The sequence below is a fragment of the Meles meles genome, chromosome 7, assembly GCF_922984935.1.
Source record: "Meles meles chromosome 7, mMelMel3.1 paternal haplotype, whole genome shotgun sequence".
Classification (NCBI taxonomy): Eukaryota; Metazoa; Chordata; class Mammalia; order Carnivora; family Mustelidae; genus Meles; species Meles meles.
The window spans coordinates 10,570,209-10,592,450 of record NC_060072.1 but is presented as its reverse complement, the minus strand read 5'-3'; the positions used below and the strand labels follow the sequence as shown (position 1 = coordinate 10,592,450).

General features: G+C 57.2%; 1 protein-coding gene across 2 annotated transcripts; it reads right to left on the bottom strand.

Moving 5' to 3' along the window:
- Positions 1-1,930: 1,930 nt before the first annotated feature.
- On the bottom strand, positions 1,931-17,445 carry RAC2 (Rac family small GTPase 2). Of its 2 annotated transcripts, XM_046012624.1 has the most exons (7): positions 17,276-17,445; positions 14,981-15,052; positions 7,442-7,559; positions 6,765-6,827; positions 6,191-6,350; positions 3,257-3,388; positions 1,931-2,670 (listed from the first exon to the last, which is right to left on the bottom strand). In XM_046012624.1, exons 1-6 carry the CDS (start codon positions 17,308-17,310, stop codon positions 3,258-3,260), a joined length of 579 nt encoding a protein of 192 aa, XP_045868580.1. In that variant the 5' UTR covers positions 17,311-17,445; the 3' UTR covers positions 1,931-2,670; position 3,257. The 2 variants fall into 2 exon arrangements, with proteins under 2 accessions (XP_045868580.1, XP_045868581.1); XM_046012625.1 differs by lacking the exon at positions 1,931-2,670 and having other exon boundaries at positions 3,328-3,388; positions 6,184-6,350.
- Positions 17,446-22,242: the final 4,797 nt, after the last annotated feature.

Genomic DNA, 22,242 nt, shown 5'->3' with positions numbered 1-22,242 from the left:
ATCAGGGAAGGGGACGGGACAAAGGGCAGTGACCATTTTTTGGTGGAAGAGAACAAACACTGTCACAGAAGTCACCTCTCCAGCTGCCTTACCCTTGCCTTTTGGGCCAGCGCTGTGCACCCTTGGGACCCCAGCTGCAAAACAGGCTGGGAAAACAAGAGTTTTAATCTGGGGCTGGATACCATGCTGTTCTGCACGGAACTAGGTGTCTGTTAGCAAGAAGGATGGTGGTAGTGGAAGAAGGTGGGAGAGTAGATTGTCTGCCCGGGTGAATTGAGCTCTAGCTCCGGCTCCTGTTCCCTCCTGGGCCTCAGCCAAACCCAGCGGCTAGAATCTCCACTGGAAGGCTCTTAGGGATTAAATGAGATAATTTGTGCTAGGTGAGAACACACAGAGGCAAGAGAATCTATTTACTGATGTTACTGGCATAAAGCAAGGACTGTGCCCACTGGGATGGGCTCCCGGGAAGAGATGTAGGGCAGAGCGCCCCCCCACCCACCCACCCCCACCCTGCTTGCCCTCGACATGCAGGGAAGTTCGAGGAGTAGAGGAAATCATTCGAAGAAAAGAGGACCAGACCAGGGTGTGGAAGGGCGTGGATGAAAGAGGTCTCAAAGTGGCTTTGAGGAAATGAGAGTTCAGTCCCAGGGTGGAGGGAAGGAGAGAGGGAGGGGAGCGTGACCGGCCCCCCGGGGCCCACCAGAAAGAGGCCCAGATTTATCTGGAGGCCCCTGGAGGGCAGGGAGCAAAAAAGGCTCTCCTCCGACTTTGGCCAACTGGAGGGGGCACCCCAGGGCTTCTAAACAACAAACGTATATATACGGTGTGGGGTCGGTGTGTGAGTCATGTGTGTGTGGGTTTTTCACGGGGGTGGTTGGTTTCCAAGGAGAAGTAACCTTAAAAACATAAAGGCCTTGTCTGAGCTGAAACTGAGAAACGCCACGGGGTTCCCCCCACCCCCCCTCACCCCCCCCACCCCCCTGCAACCCAGCCCCTTCCAAGAGGCCAGTGAGCTGGCGGGCCCCCTCCCAAGAACCTCAGTACGTAGGGGGCAGCCCTGGGGGAGCAGAAGGTAGAAACCCAAAGCATCTCCCTGGCTGGGGGTTGGGGGACTTCTGTGCTGTCAGGAGTGGGGTCTTAGATCTCTCTTTTTATTCCTTCCTTGCAGCCTCTCTAGAGGGTCAGCCCACGAGGGCAATGACTCGTGCACACCGCTGGACCCCGCACCTAGAACAGAGTGAGAAGGTGCTCAATAAATGTGCATTGTACACATGGGTGCCGCTGGGTTAGGGAGGAGTAATCCCCCCCCCCCCGCAAACACACACCTCCCCTGCGCGAAAGGCCGGCACTTGAAAAGGAGCCAACACTACGGTGGGACCTGCTCCACACCAGGTGCTGTTGGACTTAACGGATGAACTTAACTCCTTACAACAGTCTCTCCTCTTGTAAAGAAACTCGCCTTGGCTTAGTGCCTGCCGGACAGGCATTGCTTCCTTGCACCGCGGGGACAGTTCCGCGAGCTCCAGCAGTGGAGGCTGGGGAGTTCTGACTGCCTGACACCCATAGCCCCACATTCCAGCAAGGTTTCAGTCTTCATTAGGAATAAACTCCTCCATCCTAAAACGCAAGGTTTATGCCCCCATTGCCTCCGCTCCTTGCTCTAGCAGTGCAAGAGGTCCAGCCTGGCCAATCAGAGCTCAGCAGCCCTGGGCTGGTCCAATCAGAGTAAACCTTAATTAGAACTTCACCTGGGGCAGAAACTTGCCCCCCTCCCTTTTTTAAGCTAACTTTGAACCTGCAAGGATGCTCTGAGTGTCACCTGCCAGAGAATGAACCAGACAGCACAAGGTAGAGCAAAGAGGTACAGAAAAGCAAGCCCTGATGACATGCTTTGAGCCCCCTTGATCGAACTGCACCTGAAGTCATGATATTTTCAAATTTGGATCAATAGGTTTATTTTCTGCTTAAGCATGTTGAATTAGGTTTTCCATTTGCAGTAGCAAAAGTCCTGACTGGCAGGGTCTGAAAGTTTCAAGACTCCTACAGGCAAATGTAGCTCTGTGAATGACGGAGAAAGACTTGAGCGACCCGAGGAGTCAGTGGGATCCCGGTTTTTGACTGGCTGCTGCAGGGACCCACTGACATGTAAAGAATTTGATTTGATGTTGTCCGGAAGAGGAGGGCTAAGGCCGCAGGAGCAAACTTCTGAGATACCCATTTTAGCTCAGGAGAAGGAGAACGTTCAGACAAGCAAGACCATCAATACGGGAGTAGCCACCTCAGGAGGGAGGGAGAGACCCATCCCTGAAGGTATGTGAGTGGTGGCTGGCCACCATCCTGCCCGAAATTTCCAGAAGGGATCCGGGCATTTGGTGGAACTGGGGTCAAGGGGTAGATGCTGCCACGTGCGGCAGCTGCGCTGACCACACTAATGGCTCCCTTCTGGCCCCTGCGAAGGCGGGAGAATGAAGGGATCAGAGCGGAGCCTGCAAGTTCACAGCCTTCCAGCCCCCCAAGGGCTTCCAGCCCGGAGAAGACGAGCAACCAATCTGCAGCCATCTGCTAAGAAACACCACAGGGAGGGGACAGCAGGGCCAGCCGGGGTGCTGCTGGGCTTTGGGTGAGGACCCCGGAGGTCACAGCCATCTGGCTGGGAGGGCTGGGCGCCACCTGGAAAGGAGACATGCAGGGGGTAAGGACCTGGGGACAAGCAGAATCGTGTCCCCCCTCAAGGCTCACAGCTTTCGTTCAGGTTGGTCCTCCCATCGGCCCACCCTGCTCGCCCACCACACCGAGGCCCCTCCATCCTTCTTGTCCCATCTCTCCAGGCTGCCTCCGACCCACACGGGTCCCTCCTCCGCCCCAAGAGCCTCAGCTCCGTCTGCCCTGCCTCCACCCTTATGGGTGGGTGTTAGGTCTCCCTGGACCCACTGGGCTCTCCTGGGGGCAGGGGCCAAAGGCATCTTTCCATCCCCGTCCCTCCTGCAGGGCTGGCAGAGTAGAAGCCTCATGGCACCCTGCCGTGGCTCTAGCTTTTTTCGACACACCCTCCTTCTGAGACCCGGGGTCCCAGCCAAGGGAGCTCAGGCAAATAGGGAAACTGAGGCCGCTTTGATACTCCCCCTTCTGTCTTGGCCTAAATGCCATCCCCGGCGAAACGGAAGGCCACAGAGCCATGGCAGGACGCCCCTTCCCGGCGGGAACCTGCTGTGTCTGGGTGCAGACGGTCACGGAGCAGGGAAGGAGGCCGTCTTACCCTACAGGATGCTGCAGGGACGCTTCTGTGGCCGCGCAGGCTGGGGGCACAGGACGGCCCGGATCGCCTCATCAAAGACGGTCTTCAGGCCTCGCTGGGTGAGGGCCGAGCACTCCAGGTATTTCACAGAGTCTGGTGGGGGGGCAGGGGGGCAGCAAGAAGGCAGAAGCCGAGGTCAGGGAGGTCCCTGGGCAGAAACCTCTCCCGGGCCACACACTGTGCAGGCCGTGGGGTCAGGGAACCACCGCCTCCGCTTCCTCGTGCCTGGAATAGGGAGCTGGACCTCAAAAGGAGAGGCCAAGACCCACAGGGGCAGGTCTGGAGTTTTCTTAGACATGGCTTCCCCAGGAGGCCTGAGGTGCTCGCCAGGACCTTCCAAATGTCATCTGACCATTCCTTAGCGTCACTTCATTTTACAGACGAGGACACCGAGGTTCATAGGTGGGGAGTCATCTGTCCAAAGTCCCATGCTAGATGTTTCTCTTCCCCCGTGGGATGGCAGGGGGCTGTCCGTGAGGGAACAGGATGAGAGCGCTTTCCCTCCCCCGCCTGAGGGGACCGGCCTTCTTCCAGGTGACAGCTCAGGGCAGGAGCCTGGGGCCCAGACAGCCAGAAAGGCAGGCTGAGCCCCCACTCCAGGGGCAGCAGTCCCTGACCTTCTGGAAGGAACCTCTGTGAGTTCCCATGAGCACTACAACACAGTTTCCCCGAGAGGGGAACAACACAGTTTCTTCGAGAGGGCTGGGGGCTGATTTCAGGAACAAGAAGAAAGGAAGGAGAACTTTGCCCCCATGCTGGGGTCAGGTCTTCTCTCGGGGAGGAAGCAGACAGACTCTGATGGGCACCTGTTCCCTGCCAAGTACTGGCTTGGGTGCTTCCAAAAAAACCATGAGAAGAAATACTTCCCCACTTACAGATGATTCCCCACTTACAGATGAACAAACAGGCCAAGAGAGGGGAAGCCTGGGTCCCAGAGACACGCACCTGGGGAGAGGGGAGCCAGGACTTCCGGAGGGGGCAGCCCCTCGAAGGAGGAAGCCCACGGAGGCCCTGGGGTTGGGAAGAAAGCAAAAGTGGAGCAGGGACAAGGAAGTGAGGTTCAGAGAGCACGTCCCTTGCACAAAGTCACGTGCCGGATGTCTCCCCTCTACTCGGGAGCACTCTCCCACCAGGGAGTGTGGGCAGTGGTCCCAGGGCCTGGCTGGCAGGGACAGAGGGCCCTTGCTTCAGTCTGGGAGCCTCATCACCTTATAACATTCTGCCTGCCTCAGCCTGACAAGCTAGAAGGATGCCTAGAAGGCTGTCCCTGGGCATCTGGCTACTGTCTCCCTGCAAGGGACCACAGCCCGTGTCCGCTTCTTCCACACCTACCAAATGCCTCCTCCCTAGAACCAGCCACCCTCTTGCTCTTCTTGGCCCAGTGGCATCCAGAACAAGGGTCCTGAGGGGGGGTGCTGCGCTCCCTTTGGCTCTGCCTGACCACCTGACGACTCCCGTCAGTCTGTTTGTGCCTGAGCCTCCCGTCTGTCTAAGACATGGTAACCTAGGACAGCTTGTCAGGCTGAGGCAGGCAGGGCCAAGGAACTGCAGAGGACCTGGTGGGGGGGCAGGCTAGGAGGCAGCTGCTGTCCCCCACTGCCATTAGACCTGCAGCTCTCCTGGGCCTCCCCTTGGGCCCCGACTGGTCTGAGTCAAATTCAAAGTCACTGCCCCTGCGCCACCCACACTTGGGATCAGCTCCAGGAGGGATCATCCAGGGACCAAGGCAGGACCTCGAGCCTCGAGCTTTACAGAGGAGAAAGCACCTTCGGGGATCACGCAGGCCAGCTGGTGCAAATGGAGAAACTGAGGCCCAGAGGGGGGACCCACTTTCCTGAGGTCACACACACTATCAGTGCTAGAGCCAGGACCAACATCCAGGCTTCCAGCCCCCTTCTCCTTGCCCCAAAGCACGTGCTTTAGAAGGGGATGGGTCACATGTAGGCTAGAGAGTCAGACCCCCAGGGCAAAAGGAGTTGGGGGATGGGCTGGTCCGAGAACAAGAGAAGGCAAGGGTACAACCCCCCCACCTTGCATCTTTCCATGCTGGAAAGCCAGCAGGCTGAGGAGCCAAGGACCCCAGGGTGGGGCTCAGGACCCAAGGCTTAAGAGGCAGCCCAAGGTCCCTAGAGGGAGATGGCCCTGTCTCAGACTAGTCACAGGAAAGGGGAGGAGACAGCTGCGGTTTCTCTTCCTGTAGAGATGTGAGTCCCCAGAGCCCTCCCACTTCCGGTGGAAGGAAGAGCGGTGGGGCTGAGGCAGGGCTGGGGCGGGGAGACCCTACCTACTCAGGGGCCAAACCCTGGACCCGCAGGACCCTGTGGCGGCGAGGCAGAGTGCCCCGGGCCGGGGTACGGGGTGTCACTGCTCATGGGGGTCAAACCCGGCTGGGGACACCAGGTTCTAGGGCAGGTGTCCCATCCCCAGGCGGCAGGCAGGTCAGGACTGGACCTGGGACAGCAGGCGCAGGTGCCGGGAGAGAGGCCAGACCCCCCAGTTACAGCCTCCCTGGGGCGGGCAGCTCCGAGTCCCCACGAGGAAGCCCCCAGACCAGCAATTTGCTGTCTTGCATTCAAATTCCAGTTCTGCCCCACCCTGGCTCCGTGACCTGGAGAAGTCACTTTACTTCTCTGGCCCAGGGATCAGGAGGCAAAGAGCAGCTGGGCTGAGGAGGGGGGCTGGGGAAAGGGAGGTGAGAAGGAGGCAGCAGGGAAGTCATCCTTCAAACCTAAGGCAGAGGCACGTCCTCCAGGAAGCCTTCCCGGATAACCCGAGCTTGACTTGGCTGCTCGTGCTCAGAGCAGCCACCGCACGTGTCACTCTGTGCCTGCTTCTGTCCGCTCCAGGGCACTTCTCCCAGCCAGCCAGCTCCCCTCCCCTCCCCGAGCCCCGTACCTATCTCCTTGGCCAGGGCCAGGCCCTGCGGGTAGGTAATGGGCGCCAGTTTCTTCTCCTTCAGCCTCTCAATGGTGTCCTTGTCGTCCCGCAGATCCAGCTTGGTGCCCACCAGGATGATGGGTGTGCTGGGGCAATGGTGTCGCACCTCGGGGAACCACTGGGCAGGCAGAGGGGTGGGGGAGGCACAGGGGGCATGGGCGTGGGGACAAGAGAGGCGCCAAGTATGAGAAGAGATGAAGGGACACGAGGGGGTGAGGAGAGGCGGCATGAGGTGGTCCAGGGTGGGGGGGATGTGGTTACAGGAAAAGAAGAAGCAAGATTCACGAGAGATAAAAGGCAGGCAGAGGTTGTGTGCAGAGGAGAGAGGGGACATGGTTATAGAGTGTGGGGAGGAAAGTTAACCACCCCAGCCCCCTCTGAACCCCCTCTGAGTCTCACCCCCAGATTCCCCAGCACTGTCCCCCAGCCCTGGTTGGCCCTGGGAATGCTCTCTGCCCACGCCCCCTGTAGCCCCTCCCTCCCTCAGGGTCACCTGCCCCAAGCCCCCAAAGTCCCGCTCTGTGCTGCTCACCTTGGCCCGGACGTTCTCATAGGAGGCAGGGCTGACAAGGGAGAAGCAGATGAGGAAGACATCCTGGGGACAGAGCAGGCAACCGTCACCCAGAGAGGAGGCCTGGAGGCATCCCAGCCTGGCCCTTCCACACGCAGGCAGCCCCTGAGTTGTTTATCCAACCCTTCCGAAAAGCCTGTCCCAAGTGGTGAATCCTCAGGGGACCCTCTACAGGCAGTGTGGCTACGGCCCCATTCTACAGATGGGGAAAGTGAGATGAAGGGCTTGCCTCCAGAACCCATACTCCTCACCAGGCACTCACTACCTGTCATCAGGTCGCCAGCCTGGAAGGAACACCAAGGATGCCAGGGCCTAGCAGCCACAGAGCCGCCTGCAAGCTTGCCCCCCATCTCTCCTCCCCTCCCCAGAACCCCTGGGACTCAGAGTCCTGGGCTCCCTATGGAGGCCCCATCCAGGGTCTGCCTGGGGAGCCAGGAGGAGCCAGAGCCCATAGAGTGCCAGATGGGCTGGAGAGACGGGCACAGTGAGAGCAGGGGGACTGAAGGAGGGCAGGGAGGGGCACGGGGAGGAGGCCCCGGTCCGCCCAGGAGGGTATTGCTGCGATGGGCAGGGTTCCCCAGCCACTGGCTCCAGGGCATCGTCCCCAGCTGGAGCAGGCTGAGCTCAGGGCAGCTTACCGTCTGTGGGTAGGAGAGTGGCCGGAGGCGATCGTAGTCCTCCTGCCCGGCCGTGTCCCACAGCCCCAGGTTCACGGGCTTGCTGTCCACCATCACATTGGCTGAATAGTTGTCGAAACTGTGGGGGGACAGAAGAGTCAGTGTCCACGCCCCGAGCGCAGGCCTGCGGTCAGCCTCGCATCGCTCCGTGCGGAGGCCAAGACCAAGGCAGGGGCGGCCATAGGCAGTCACACAGCGCTAGGCACTTGGCTTTTCTTTCCTTTTTTTTTTCCTTACTGATTCATTACATTAAAAAAAATTTTTTTTTAAGATTTTATTTATTTATTTGACAGAGATCACAAGTAGACAGAGAGGCAGGCAGAGAGAGAATGGGGGGGAAGCAGACTCCCAGCTGAGCAGAGAGCCCAATGCGGGGCTCAATCCCAGGACCCTGAAATCACGACCTGAGCTGAAGGCAGAGGGTTTAACCCACTGAGCCACCCAGGTGCCCCTACATTAAAAAAAATTTTAATGCAGGTAAGCATCAAGAGGAAAACATTGTCTCCAATCACCTTTCTGCCCCTGCCTATCCTTTGAGAGGTGATTTTTTGAGGCCATAGGCCGTTTCCTCTAAGACTTGATCCGACTTTTCCAACCTCCTGTGCTAACCTGAGGTTGGTCACCCCCGAGGCAGGAGGGGTCCCCCTCAAAGAAAACCCTGAGATGAGGAGGCAACACAGTGGCAGCCTTGGGAGGGGAGTGGGGAAGAGACAAGGAAGGGCCAGCCAGTGAGCTGTTACTGTTGGGGCCCCTGGAGACGGGGTGCCTCTGAGGAGCATGACTTGGGGTCTCTATCCAGCCCTCTGTCTTCATTGGCAGAAGGATGTCCTGGGGCGCTAAATCCCTGGTCTTCCAGCCCATCCCCGAGTGCACACTGAAAGCCGTCAGTCACAGACAATTTCAAGAAATGCCACCAAAACACAGATAAGACATGCGCCAAAGGGATGGTGGGGCAAGGTACTGACAGGAACAGCCAAAATCCCCTGCCAGCACCAGCGAGGCCACCTGGGCAATCAAACAAGCTTCTAGGTTTTCTTTTTATTCAACCCAACAGTATTTCTCACTAGAGGAAGGTGCTGGTTTCTCAGCCTGTGGGAAAGAAGACTGGGATCAGAGAGGTATAGTGACCTCCCCAAGGCCACACAGCCAGTGAGTGACCAAACTAAGTGGGAAATCAGTTGTGCGTGATTCTAGCATTCACTGCCCTGTGCCTTCTGGAGATGCCCTCACCTCCTGCCCATGAGGGCCAAGGATCATCATTTTGCCTCTCCTCACTGAGGCCACCCATGCAGGCCCTGCTCTGCATCCCTGGACCTGGCCCACTGAGACCTCAGGCTCCTCTACCTTCTCCTCCCCTCATATGCCAGCCAAGCTGTTTCTTGGACAAAGCCTACACTGCCTACCTCCCTGGACTTGCTCCTGCCCAGAATGCCCTTCCCCACCTCTCTATGTCCAAATGTTCCCACTTATCCTGACCACACAGTCCTACCCACTCTCTAGGATTTTTCTCCCATCTGTGCCTCTGTCTAGAATAACCTTTTATACCCTTTCACCCTTGTTTCCTATTCGTGCTTCAAAATCCTACCCAGGTAGTTCCTCCTCTCTCGGGAAACCTCCAGGTCACCTCCTTCCCTGTCCCTCACCTGGAAAGAGCTCATTGTTCCCTCCCTCTTTATCTTGACTGAAAGAGGCTGTTAGGGTGTCTCTGTCTTGCCAGGGGCCCTGGGCTCCAAGAGGGCAGGACCTGTGCCTTCTTCCTCTCTAGTCTCAGGCCTGGCACTTAGTGAGTGGATCGGAATTAAAGCGAACCGAATTGAAGCCCTTGGAATGCCACCTCCTCCAGGAAGCCCTCTCAGAATACTGCTCAGTGACAGGCTGAAGAAGCCCTAATGTTTCAGAGTGACTCCAAAGACACCTGTTCTGAGGAAGACACACACACACACACCCAGAAGTGAGCAGCCTGGCATTTGAACACACCATGCTTATTCATCCGTGGAGCGTTCCAGTCACCTCTCAGTTCCGCAGATGACCCGTTCCCCGCTGCCTGGAAGTTCTTACAGACACTCCTCCTCTGAGTTCCCACTCTTCTTCCTCCCTCGCTCCTCTTCCCCGTACCCGGCTGACTCTTACTCACCCGCCTCTAGCCTCATCTCCAGGTCACCTCCTCTAGGAAGCTTTTCCTGGCCCCCAGTCAGTCCAGGCCCCAAGCCAGCAATCTTTGCGCCAAAAGCAGGTGCCGTGCCTGGCTTGCTCCTCATGGCGCCCTGAGGCCAGCACAGTATAAGGCACACGGTAGGTGCTCCGTGTACCAGCTCTGGACCATCCACACTGCCGGGGGATGTCAGGAAGAAGTCACTATCCAGGGAGACACTGCAGGGTACGATAGGAAAAGAAGGGCCTGGGTTGTCCTTGGCTTCGGTCAGGAACATCCCTTCGGGACACACTTACAGGGTTGGGACACTCTTCTCTCTAATGTCCAGCCTGAAATTCTGGTGCCCAAAAGCCTCCCAAGATTCTTTGAGCCAAAGGCCTGTGTCCTCTTGGAGCCATCCCCATGGTCTCAGGGACCATGGCAGTGGGAAAGAGCAGGGTCCTGGGGCCTTGGAGCAGCATCAAGTACCAGATCTGGGGCCTGGCAGAAAGCTAGGGACCTTTCTATGTTAGGTCTTGAAGTCCCAGGTAACCTAAGCCAAAAGAACCTCAAGTTACTCCCATCAGACAGATGGGGAAACTGAGGCCTCAAGATGTCAAGTAACTTTTCCAAGGCCAACCATCTGATAAGCACAGGAGTTGGGATTCGAGCCTTGCTCCTTCTGTGACCTCTGTTAGTGAGCAAGGGGCTGGAGGTGGGGGTTGATTTCCCCAGGGACAGCCACCCAGAACTAGGAGGGACCAGAGTTCCTTGTGAAGCCTCGTTCTGGCTGTGTGACCCTGAGTGAGTCACCTACCTTCTCTGAGCCTCACTTTCTTCAATGTGAGAAAAAAAGTCCTTTCTCTTAGGGCCATTAGGAGGATCCAAAGAGACAGAAGACAGTCAGGTCACCCCGAGGGGAGATGCTAAGCTGCTGAGACCACATTTCCAATGTCCTCACACATACCCGCTTGTCCCTCCCCAGAGGCCTGGCCGCCAGGGCCCAGGGGATCGCTGCAAGCACGCAGCAGGGATCCACGGCCCCCGGGGTCCCCCTTACTTGAGACTCAGGGGTGGCCAGGACCAGAGGAACTTTACACCACCGCTCTGGCCAGCCCCCACTGCTTTTTCCAGATGAGGAAACAGGCCCACAGACAGGAAGGCACTTGCCCAAGATCTCACAGTCAGCTGGCAGTGGCCAGGACTAAGTAAGTCCTGTTCCGAGCCTGGGCGTGGGGCTTCCCTGAGCTGTGGGAAGACAGAGAACTCACATTTGCTGAGCACCCAGGGGTATCAATGACTGTTCCAGGCCCTTCCTATTTAGACCACTTCAGTGGGCCCAGGGAGCGGTCACCACACTTGTTCCCATGCTACCCATGAGGGCACAGACTTGGGAATAGAAGAGACCTGCCCGAGGTGACACAAATGGCTTGTGTTCACCCGGAGTCCGTGCGGCCTCCTTCTGCATTCCCAGGGCCACAGGCCCAGCCCTGACCCTGGAATGGTGTGGAGCAGGGGATTGGGGAGGTGGGGGAAGGGAGCTCAACACACAGCATCCATCACCTGACCCCCACCCCCCAGAAAGGAAGAAGGTGTACTCAAGGAACCCAGAGATCAGAGGGCATGCATGACTGGTGACATGGGGACCAGAGAGGAGTGACCAGGTCAGACGGGGCGTGGACCCCTCTTGGGACTCAAGTCTCGGTCCTCAGGCCAATAGGCCACGGCGGAGAGGCTTGGCCAGGAGGGGCTGCGGGGATGGGTGATGTGTGATCACATCTGCATTTAGAAAAGGCTCCTCTTGGGGCACCCGGGTGGCTCAGTTGGTTAAGCGACTGCCTTCGGCTCAGGTCATGATCCCAGAGTCCTGGGATCGAGTCCCACTTCAGACTCCCAGCTCTGTGGGGAGTCTGCTTCTCCCTCTGACCTCCCCTCTCATGTTCTTTCACTCTGTCTGTCTTTCTCTCTCTCTCAAATAAATAAATAAAATCTAAAATAAAATCTTTAAAAAAAATAAAAGGCTCCTCTTGGCCACTGGGTGATGAAGCCCGGAAGGAGGGTCAGAGGGGAAGCTGGGGGGCCAGTGGGAGGCTTGTAGAGCTGGCAGTAAGAGCGGAGAGAGGAGGGTGGCTGGGGGAGGTGGAGGGTGTCCCCGGCGGGGCACAAGGGGCTGCCCGTGGTGGCAGGAGGACGGGCGAGGGGCAGTGAGCGCCCAGCGGAAGACTCTGGGTGTCCGCATCCATGGGATTCCAGGCTTGACTTGTCAGGAGGTGAAATGCAGGTGAAAATCGAGTACTGGCCAATGGGCCCTAAATTAACTGTGTGGTTTTCCTTCCCACCAGCCGAGCCGTCCGCTGGTGGCTGAGTTCTGGCACCTTCTCAGCGCAGACCAGAGCTCCCCGTCACTCCAGAGAGCCAGCGACGTGCTCGCTCTGTTCTAGAAGCTGGTGTGATAGCCGTGAACTGGACAGATGTCCTCCCGGAGCCAGCAGGGGAAGTCAGATCAGTAAGAGCTACGAAGAACATCAAGCAGGGGGGTGGGGTGGCGGGGCCTGGGGCCGGGGTGGCGGGACCCCCTTGAGAGAGGGGGTCGGGGAAGTGATCCCTGAGCAGGGAACGGAGTGATGGCAAGGAGGAGGACCAGGGTGTGGGGGAGGCTGGTGGCATCCACAAGGAAGCCCAAGGGTCTGGAGTGAGTAGGTAAGGGTATGGTAGGAGATGAGGCTGGAGGTGGGGGGCAGGTGCCATTCAGGGACTCACACGGCAGGAGGGAAGACGGTATCAAATGTGAAGGGGGGCCATGGGAGGGGGTTTAGGTCTGGGCACAGCTGCATCTCATTTTCACTTTTGAAAACTCATCTGGGCTTCCTTTTGAGAATGGTTGTAAGCGGGAGACGTGGGTGTGGGAGAGTCCCTATGTCACAGGCAGGCAAGCGCAGGGTCCTCCTGCCATGTTCTGGTATCCCCAATACCCTACCCAAGACCGGCTTCCGTCTCCCCCTCTGTGGCATGAGGGTTTGACCCTGAGCTGTTAACCCCCCCACCCCTGGCAAGGAGCTGAGTGCAACTCACCTGCTTATCTGATCGTGAGCTGGCCCACGTGCCTCCCAGGCCCTGCAAACCCTCCTAGCCCCAGCAAACCCTCCTGGGCCCCAGCAAACCCTCCCAGGCCCAGCAAACCCTCCTGGGCCCCAGCAAACCCTCTCAGCCCCAGCAAACTCTCCAGCCCCAGAACCACGCCCCCAACCCCAGCAAACCCTCCCCAGAAAACCCTCCGGGCCCCAAACTCCAGCAGCTCTCCCCATCTTATGTCTGTGCCAGAGATCTCCTGTTTTCCCCAACTCCACTCTCCCCAGTGGCCCCCACCTGCCAATGTCAAGAGTTCTGCGTGACTTATCTCCCCTTCCCTGTACCAGGGGTACAGGCACTATAGTGGGAACCCCTTGGAGGGCTTGTCCTCCAAGAGAGCTGAACAAATCTGTCCAGGACCACATGGGAAGGGGACAAGCAGGACTGGCACATCTTTGCAGGAGCCGAGGCAAAAGGAAAATGCAAGATCCCTTGTGCAAAGGCCAAGAATTTCAAGATGGCCCTAAGTGTCTGACCCAACTGCCCAGAGTCCTGAAAGGCAGACCTTGCCTGGCTCATTCTGTCTGGCCTGCAAGGGTGGTGTCCTGAGGCCACCAGGGGCCACCAAGGGCCAGGACTCTCCAAGATGTTAGGAACAATTGGGTCCAGCCTGGCCTCTGCTCCTCTCCCTGTCTTGCACCAGAGAATACGCCCTTCATCTCCCTGCCCAGGAGAGGAGCCTCGGCAGTGAGCCTGGGGCTGCCCAGCCCAGCCTTGCCCCTATTAAAAGGGAAACTGACCCTCTAAGAGGGGAAGTGACTGGTCTAATGTCCTTCAGCAAACGGGCCCCCAGCCCAGCTGGGACAGGCAGAGGCAGGACAGCAGGCAGCCGGTGCAGGGTCGGTGACAGTGACCTTGTGCAAAAGCTGCCTTTCTTCTGGCCTAGAGCCAGGCCTCTGTCAGCATTAGGAGGTGACTGACGGCCTAGGGGCAAATACGGCAGGTGCGGAGTGGGACGAGCACCATCACCAGGCCGTCTGGGGACCTGGGAGACACGCTGGGGCAGAAATTCATTTTCTGGGCTCCCTTGACGAGTTTCTTTGCCCCGTCCTGGCTGCCTGCCTTCCTCCAGCCCAGGCGGGGGTGCCGGTCAGGGTCCTGGGGGTCAGGAAGCCCCTTGGCTGCCATGAGCCTCAGTTTCCCCCATGGGCGGCCTGGGTGGAATGCCACCTCTTATGGGGCTCAAGCAAAGGCAGATGTGCTCCAGCACGTGCCTGGCCCTCAGCGCTGGAGTCTAGCTCCGATGGACCGTCTCAGGACCTCTCCATGAATTCGAGTGGACTCGAAACACGTCCAGTGTGTATAAGACAGTGCGTAGATCACGGCGTGCCTGAGACACCAGACTGAGCTAATGGGGTGACCCAAGGGAACTGGCTGAGCCTTCCCACCCACAGAGACTCCTGGTCATGAGAAAGATCAGATCAAGTCCCTCTGGGGAGTGAGAGGGCTGTGGGGCTGGGGGAGAAAGTCTGGCGGGGGGGCTTCAGCTGGCCTGGAGGTCTGAGACACATGCGCATGCGAAGGAAAGGCACTCCAGGCAGAGCAAACCAATGGCTTGAGCAAAGGCCCTGAGGTAGAAATGCCCAAGGAGTGTTTGGCGGGGACAAGCAGACAGAACGTGAGGCAACGTGGGGCAGCGACGCTGGAAGGGAAGGTTGGGGGGAGAAGCCGCCACTGGGAGACATGAATGTCACGCTGGGGGTGGGGACGCTGTCCTGCGAGCAAGGGGCTGCCGAGGGCCGGTGCTTCCCCGAGTACTTCCCTCCCGAGGCTGTCACCCACATGGCATCCAATAGCAGCCTTGCCTCCACCCGCGACAAGAGGGCAGGGCCTCCCACTGGCCTCCAGAGGGCACTGCCCTCTCCCGCAAGTCCTGCTGTCTGCTCCGTGGTGTCGAGGCCAGGGACAGCCTCTTCCTCCTCCACTGGCCCACGGTCCCCTCCACTTCTCAGCCCTGCGTCCCCCCCTTTGCGCACACCACACCCAGCTGGGGGGGAGGCCTCCCATCCTGCCTCACCAGCCCCGTCTCTCCCGCTCTGACGGCCTCGGCACTGGTCCGCACTGCCCCCCCTCAACGTTGCTCACTGCCTCCAACGGGGTCGTCAGGTAGTTCTGCCCGGTGGGGACCCCCCTCCCAGGCCCCACCCAGGGCCCAGCCCACAGGAAGCGCCTGACAAGGGGGTGGGCTTGGTGATGCGTGTCTCCCCATCCTCCCGGCTCCCGCCCCCTGCCGGACTCACACGGTGGGGATGTACTCTCCGGGGAAAGCGTTGGTGGTGTAGCTGATGAGAAGGCAGGTCTTGCCCACGGCTCTGAAAGACAGGAGGTTTGTTGAGGAGAAGGCGGTCATGGCCCCTGCCCAGGACACTGGGAGGTTTCCGGGTCCCCTAGCCCAGCCCTCAGGGAAGACCCGGCCCCAGCTCTCTGGGCCTCAGTCTCCCACCTGAGAATACCAAGATCAGCGGTCCCAAGCCTGAGTCACAAGGGTCATCCAGGCTATTCGTTAAAGGGCAGATTTCAGGGTCCTGCCTCAGAGATTCTGAGCCGCGGGTGCGGGACAGGACTGGGAGTCTGTATTCTTAACAAGCTTTTCCAGGTGACACCGACCTGGGACAGTTAAGAACTGGGGGTACCTGGGAGCCCACGAACTGGACAATGCCACGGGGCCCCTGGTGCCTGACCAGCCCCCTACCGTCACACGCCTGGGTTCCAGATCCCAGCGCCACCACCTCCCAGGGGCACAGCCTTGGGCAAGACACTTAATCTCCCTAGGCCTCAGTTTCCCCATCTTGAACATAGGGATACAAGGTGTTTCTCCTCCTAGGAGTGTGCTGAATCGTAAATCAGGTGAAGCCCATGGAAGAAGCCAGCACCGTGTCTGGCAGAGCGTAGCTGCTTAGTCAACATCAGGGAGAGCCTGTCCCTCCCTCCTCTTTCCCTCCCACCTCACCAGAGAGAGCAGCCGTTAAGAGCACGGAGTTTTGAAGTCAGAGAGACTTGGCCTCACATCCTATGAGGTCTTGGGCAAATTACTTAACTTCTCTGAGCCTCAGTTTTCCCACCTGGAAAATGGGCCTGATATTAGGTTGGTGGGAAGACAAGATAGAGGGTGTGTGACTGAGTCCAGTGCCTGATGCATAGTAAGTGCTAGGGACTGTGCACTGGCTTCCCCGGGGGCTGCAGGTTGCCAGGGCTGGGAGGGGGCACGGGGAGTGCAGGGCAAGTCTAACAACCAAAGGGGCAACCCTGGGCCTTCCAGCCCCGTTCCTGTGTTGGTCACTTCCTGTTCTGAGGAGGCCGGCCACCTTCGCCCCGCCACTGCCCTGCCCAGAGCTTGCCACCAAGGTGACTTTGAATGACTGGGACGTTAGCTTCTGCCCTCCCCTCTTCGGATCAGATACAAAGCGGAAGCGAGCAGGGCCCGGCCGGAGGGCAGATAAGGCCAGGCTGGTGCGTCGGAATCAGCTGAGGCTGATAAAGGGACGTGCTCTAAGGAGACCTGTCAGAGCCCAACGAAGTTCGTCTGTCCTGTCAGGGCCACTTGACCCAGGCCAGGGAAGATCTGAGTCTCTCCAAGCCTCAGGCTGCCCCTCTGTGGAATGGGAGCGTTGGAATGAAGGTCTGCCAGCTCAAGATGCTGGGGTTTGCTGGATTGGACTCCCAGGAAACCCCAGGAGGCACCTGTGGGCTGGGGTCTGAGACACTGTGGAAGGCTAGCACCGGAGACCGGCAGATCCGGCATCTTAGACCTTCTTAGAAAGAGGCCCACGGGGACATGACAACTCGAGGTCACTGTGCTCCCACAGCCCAGAAGACCCCTCAGCCCAGCCTAGCCCGCACCGACCCTCCCAGTCACCCTCCCATCGCTTCTTCCCTCCACTTTCCCTTTATGCCCCCTCCCCCTCCTGCTTCTCACCCACATCCCCCACACATCCTCCCCAGCCAGGCAGGCTGCAGAGGGGGAGGGGAGAGCCAGGCAGGGAGGAGGGGAGGAGGTTAATAGCTATTAAGCACACTATGCCCAGCACAGCCACTCAAAATAGGTCAGGTGACCCCACATCAAATCCCAGGGGCGTGGTCTCTTCCCAGATGGATGAACAGAGGTTCAGAGAGGCTCTGTGGCTTGCCCAAAGACACACAGCCATGCAAGCCAGATACTAGAGCCCAGATCAGCCTAAGGACAAAGGCCAGAATCTTGGCTCTCCACCCCTGCACCTGCATCCGCAGAGTTGAAGACCAGTCCCGTAAGAGACGTGCTCCAGGTCTCGGGGTGCAGAGGAGGGGACCCAGGCACCTCCACCCTCCGTCCTGTGCCCTCCACCCACCTCCACCCGAACAGCTTCTGGAGTGAAGCAGGCAAAGAGGGTGAAGCTGTCCTCTGCCCACCTCAGGGGCTCTCTCTGGGTCCCGGGACAAGAAGGGAGCAGCTCCTCCCGGCTGCCTCCCGGGGACTCCTATTTGGGCAGGACAGGCAGGTCTCAGCGTACCCCAGTCGAGAGCCTCAGCCAGGGGAGGAAGTTCAGCCAGGTACCTACCCATCTCCCACCACCACACACTTGATGGCCTGCATCGTGTCCGGGGCCTGGGAGGCAGGGCTGGTGACAGCTCAGGGCACGGAGGGTTTCTGCGGGCTCCAGGGGCTGGGAGAGCCTGGCAAGGCGCCCCGGCAGAGGAGCAGCCGCAGCAGGACAGGAGGCAGGAGGAAGCGGAAGTGGAACTTACCCAAGCTGCTGCCCCAACAACCGTTTGCAGAAGGCGGAGCGTGCGGTCTGGCAGAACAGCTCGGGGCCCCTCAGGTGCTGGGCTGGGGCACCCGTGGGAGACCTGGGTACCCTCTGGGCTGAGGCGTCACTTCTTGCCCCTGGGGCCAGGCCAGAGCTGCTCTCCAAAGACTTCAGGCTTCCAGGACTTCAATGGATCAAAATTCTAAGTGTTAAGCATTTAATGAGTGCCTACTGTATGCCAAGCATAATATCAGGCACTGGTGAGTTCAGCCTTGCAAAAGTACAGCTGATCCCTGGGAAAGATGCCAGCTGACATGTGTGTCCAAAAAACAAGGCGGGAAGCGATGGGGTCACGGAGGATCTCCAGGGAGGGGACCTCAGAGCTACACGGAGAGAGAGCTGGGGCCCGTGAGCATTTGAGCTAGTACCCAAAAGCTGGTGCTAGAGAGAGGGCACTCCAGGTGAGGGGATTGCATGAGCAAGACACAAGGCTCCCCCCAAGCAGGTGCAAGGATGGGGATCCTGGAGTGTGGAAGGATGGGAGAGGCAGGGAGGTAGGGGGCAGGTGGGGGGCAGGTAGGGGGTGGGGGCCTGCAGAGGGAGAAGGGGAAATAAAAGGGAAGTGATGGGCAGTGCTCCACATGAGCCAGTCCTGTGCTGGCGGCAGCCTGGGGGGACCAGGCGCCCTGGGCTGAGGCCCTGCGGCGCATCTTAACGATGGACAAATGGAGGGTCCAAGAAGGCAGCTGACTCACTAGGACCACCTGGCCTGAAATCAAACCCAGGGCCCGGTGACTCCAAGTTCTTCTGGCACCCCCTGCTGCGGGGACAAAGCCTGGGTTCTGCAGCTCGTGGAAGGGTGAGTGCCCCCTCCCCTTAGCCATGAGTCGACTCGGGATCTGAGCAGCACAGCCTCTCCCCGTGGCCTCTGAGTTTACCTGGCTCCTACCGTTCCTTTTGCCACTGCTCCCACACCCAAGCGAAGAAAGATGCAGAGCCAGTGGTCAGCCAGGTTGGACTGTCACTTAGGACGAACCAGGAAACCCCGGGACAGTGGCCAGCTCCAATAGGTGGCCAGTCAGTGATCAAAACCAGCCAACAAACTTGGGCATCTTTCCCCTCTCCTTTGCATAAACTGAGCTGAGACGGTGGGAAACACTTCACGGTGATCAGACCGGGTCAGGAAGGCAGTGGCCCCACCCCCCTCCATGACCCACCCTGGCCTTCCTCCCTCACAAACCCCTGAAGGACTTTCTTCTGGGTGTCCCGCTGTTCTGACCTTCTTGTCCCATCCACTGCTCGTCCCTAGAGCAACCCCCGTTGACCTAAGCAACAACAGCAAAACCTAAATGCGATGTGATATCCTGGATTGGATCCTGCAACAGAAAAAGAACGTTAGTGGGAAAATCCAAATCAAGTCTGAAATTGAGTTGCCCATATTGTCCCCATGTTCATTTCTTAGTTTTGACAAAGGTACTGTGGTTACGTAAGTGAGGTTGATGTAAGGGGAAACTGGGTGAAGGTTAGAGGTGAATTCTCTTACTATCTTTGTGACTTTTCTGAAAATCTAAAATTGTTCCAGAACAAAATGTTTATTGTTTTAAAAAGAAAAGAAAAAGAAAAAGAAGAAGAAGAATGCACCTCTTTGGGAAGACATGGTATGACTTGGGAAGGGTAATATGTATGGGTTTTATCCCTTGTTCTCCCCTCTAGGGCGGGACTTCCTTTTGCAGTGAGCAACCTGCCCGACCATACAGGGCTCCAGTGGTCCTCCAGGCTGAGAAAGCCACTTCTCCAGACAACCCAAGAAAAATCCTCCCCTGACTGAAGGCCATCAGCCTCCCTCCTTCATTCTGCATGCCTCCGATGACACACCACTTGAATACCTAGCACTGAACTTGCTACTTCAGGGAACAAAAACACAGATTAGAAAGCTTGCCTCAGAAGAACTCGCGCTTCACTGTGAGCGACCCAGGCCGCTCTCTTGGAATGTCCCCATCTGCAGACAGCCCATAGACTGTGTCAACGGGCCAGGGTTGGCAGAGGAACAAGATGGGAAGTGAGCAGCCTGGACGGCAGCATCCGGGTGGCCGCAGGACTGGAAGGACAGTGGCCTCAGCTGTGTGCCTCCAGCATGAGATTCGTGGCTCTGAGTACATGACTGGAGGGGGCGCTGTTCCCCCGCTTTATAGATGAGGAAACCAAGGCAGAGAGGCTCCCTGACTTGCCCAGAAGGACACACTTGTGGCCGCTACACTGGAGATGAATTAAAGTTCTCCTTATATAGGTTCTCCCTCCTTTCACAGATAGGGAAACTGAGGCCCAGTCCTTGTGATGAAGACAATGATGCTGCAGTCCCGGCCTCCTTCCCCACTTTATCTTTTTTCTTCTTTTTGAAGGGTCCATCTTGAGATGTAATTTACACTCAACAAACAGATCCATTTAAAGTGCACGGTTCCATTCATTCTGATGGATCTATACACCCACGGACCCTTCGCCGTGATCAAGATACAGAACATCACGGGACACTTCCGTCACTGTGAGAAGCTCCTTCCCTCCCCTCATCACACACAGAAGCTCTGATGTGCTTTCTGTCATTCTACATTACTTGGCATTTTCTAGAATTTCACAGAAATGGAATCATGCAGTACGGACCCTCTGTAGAAGGCTTCTTCCATTCAGCATGTTTTGGAGACACAGCCGTGTTGCTGCCTGAGCCGGGCCCGTCCCCTCTTCCCACCGGGCTGGCTCCCCACCGGAATGTGTCACCATGTGGTTACTCATTCAGTCCTGTCCTTTTTTAACCACACTGAATCACAGAACCGCGGGGCTTCTGGGCATGCGTGCAGAGATCACCAAGGCCATGTTTACCCAACCCCGCCCTTGCACCACTGGTATCCAGTGCTTGGTTCCACAGAGCAGCTCTCCAGGCCCTGTCACATACCTCCAGTGACAGGGAGCTCATTGCCTTAGGAGACAGTCTCTTCCATCCTCCGGCACCTGGGACTGTTACAAAATCCTTGTTCATTTCAGCCCCAATCCACCTCCCTAGACTGTCCTCCCAGAGATCCCCTTACTCAGGCCACTCAAATCTGGGCACTCCCTCCTCCTTATCACAAGCCTGAGGATTTGTGTTGGTAAATGTTTAAACTTCTACTTCTAGTTGGGTTATTTTTGCTGGGATGTAACCTTGCATGGTGTGAATGTATCAGAATGTACTTAGCCCATCTCCTATGGATGGATAGGAGTGAGGTTTGCAAAACCTGCTTTACAAAAAGCTCTGCTATGATACATGCAGACCCCCGGGGGTAGTGGGTGAGGTTTCTCTAAAACGGAGCCCCAGAGCTGGAGGCCCTGTACATCTTTTCTTTCAATAGAGTGAGGAGTCATGCTTCAGGAGCGCTCGGGGTCCACATTCTCGGCCACACTTGGCCTTGTAGGCTTTACATTTTGGTCAACCTCATGGATGTGAACCTCCATCTCATTGTGGGTTTTTGGGGGGGGGTGGTTAGATTTATTTATTTAATTACTTTTAAAATATTTCTTTTATTTATTTATTTGACACACACACACAGAGAGAGAGCGAGAGCGCATGCACAAGTAGGGAGAGCAGCAGGCAGAGGGAGGGAGAGACGCAGACTCCTTACTGAGCAAGGAGCCCGATGCAGGACTCCATCCCAGGACCCTGGGATCACGACCTGAGCCGAAGGCAGATGCTTAACTAACTGAGCCACCCAGGTGCCCCTCTCATTGTGGTTTTAATTTATATTCACTTACTTCTGGTCCCATTGAGCATTTTTGCAAGTGTTTATTGGCTGTGTGTGTTTCCTGTTCCCTAAATTGCCTCTTCATATTTTTTTTGGTCCATTCTTTTATATTTATTTGGGGAAGTTCTTTGTATACTCTGATTTCCAAATTTACATTGCTATATGCATTACATGTCTTTTTTTCCAGTGTTTGGGGTGTCATCTCCTCAGTTATGGCTTTTAATAGTTTTTGTTTGAATGTAGCCTCATATAAACTTCTTCCCTGACGACGTCGTTTTTGGACTGAGTCATAAGAAATACTACCCTACACCCCCCTGTTTCATAAAGATGTTCTCCTATGTTTTCTTCTAAAGCTTTTAAAGTTTTGGGGTGCCTGGGTGGCTCACTCATTAGGCGTCTGCCTTTGGCTCAGGTCATGATCTCAGGGTCCCAGGATTGAGCCGCACGCCAGGCTCCCTGCTCAGCGGGGAGGCTCCATTTCCCTCTGCCCTTCTCCCATCGTTCTCTTTCTCTCTCATTCTCAAATTTTAAAAGATTTTATTTATTTATCTGACAGAGAAAGACACAGCAAGAGAGGGAACACAAGCAGGGTGACTAGGAAAGGGAAAGCAGGCTTCCCACAGAGCTGGGAGCCCGATGCGCGGGGCTTGATGCAGGGCTTGATGCGGAGCTCGATACCAGGACGCTGGGATCATGACCTGAGCCAAAGGCAGACGCTTAACACCTGAGCCACCCGGGCGCCCTCAAATAAATGAAATCTTGAAAAAAATATAAAGCTTTTAAAGTTTTGCTTTTCATGTTAAGGCTTTACACACTTGGGGTGGATTCTAGGATATGGTGAGATATGGAGTTAATTTTGTCTTTTCCATCAACTGCTCTGCCACGATTCACCGAGGCGTCCTGCCTGCCTTTCTCCAGTGGGACGCAGCCCGCCCACCTGTCCCCTGGCAGGTGTCTTCCCGGGAGTGAGTCCTCTCGGAGCTCCTCTGGCTGTTCGTCTACTCATCTTCC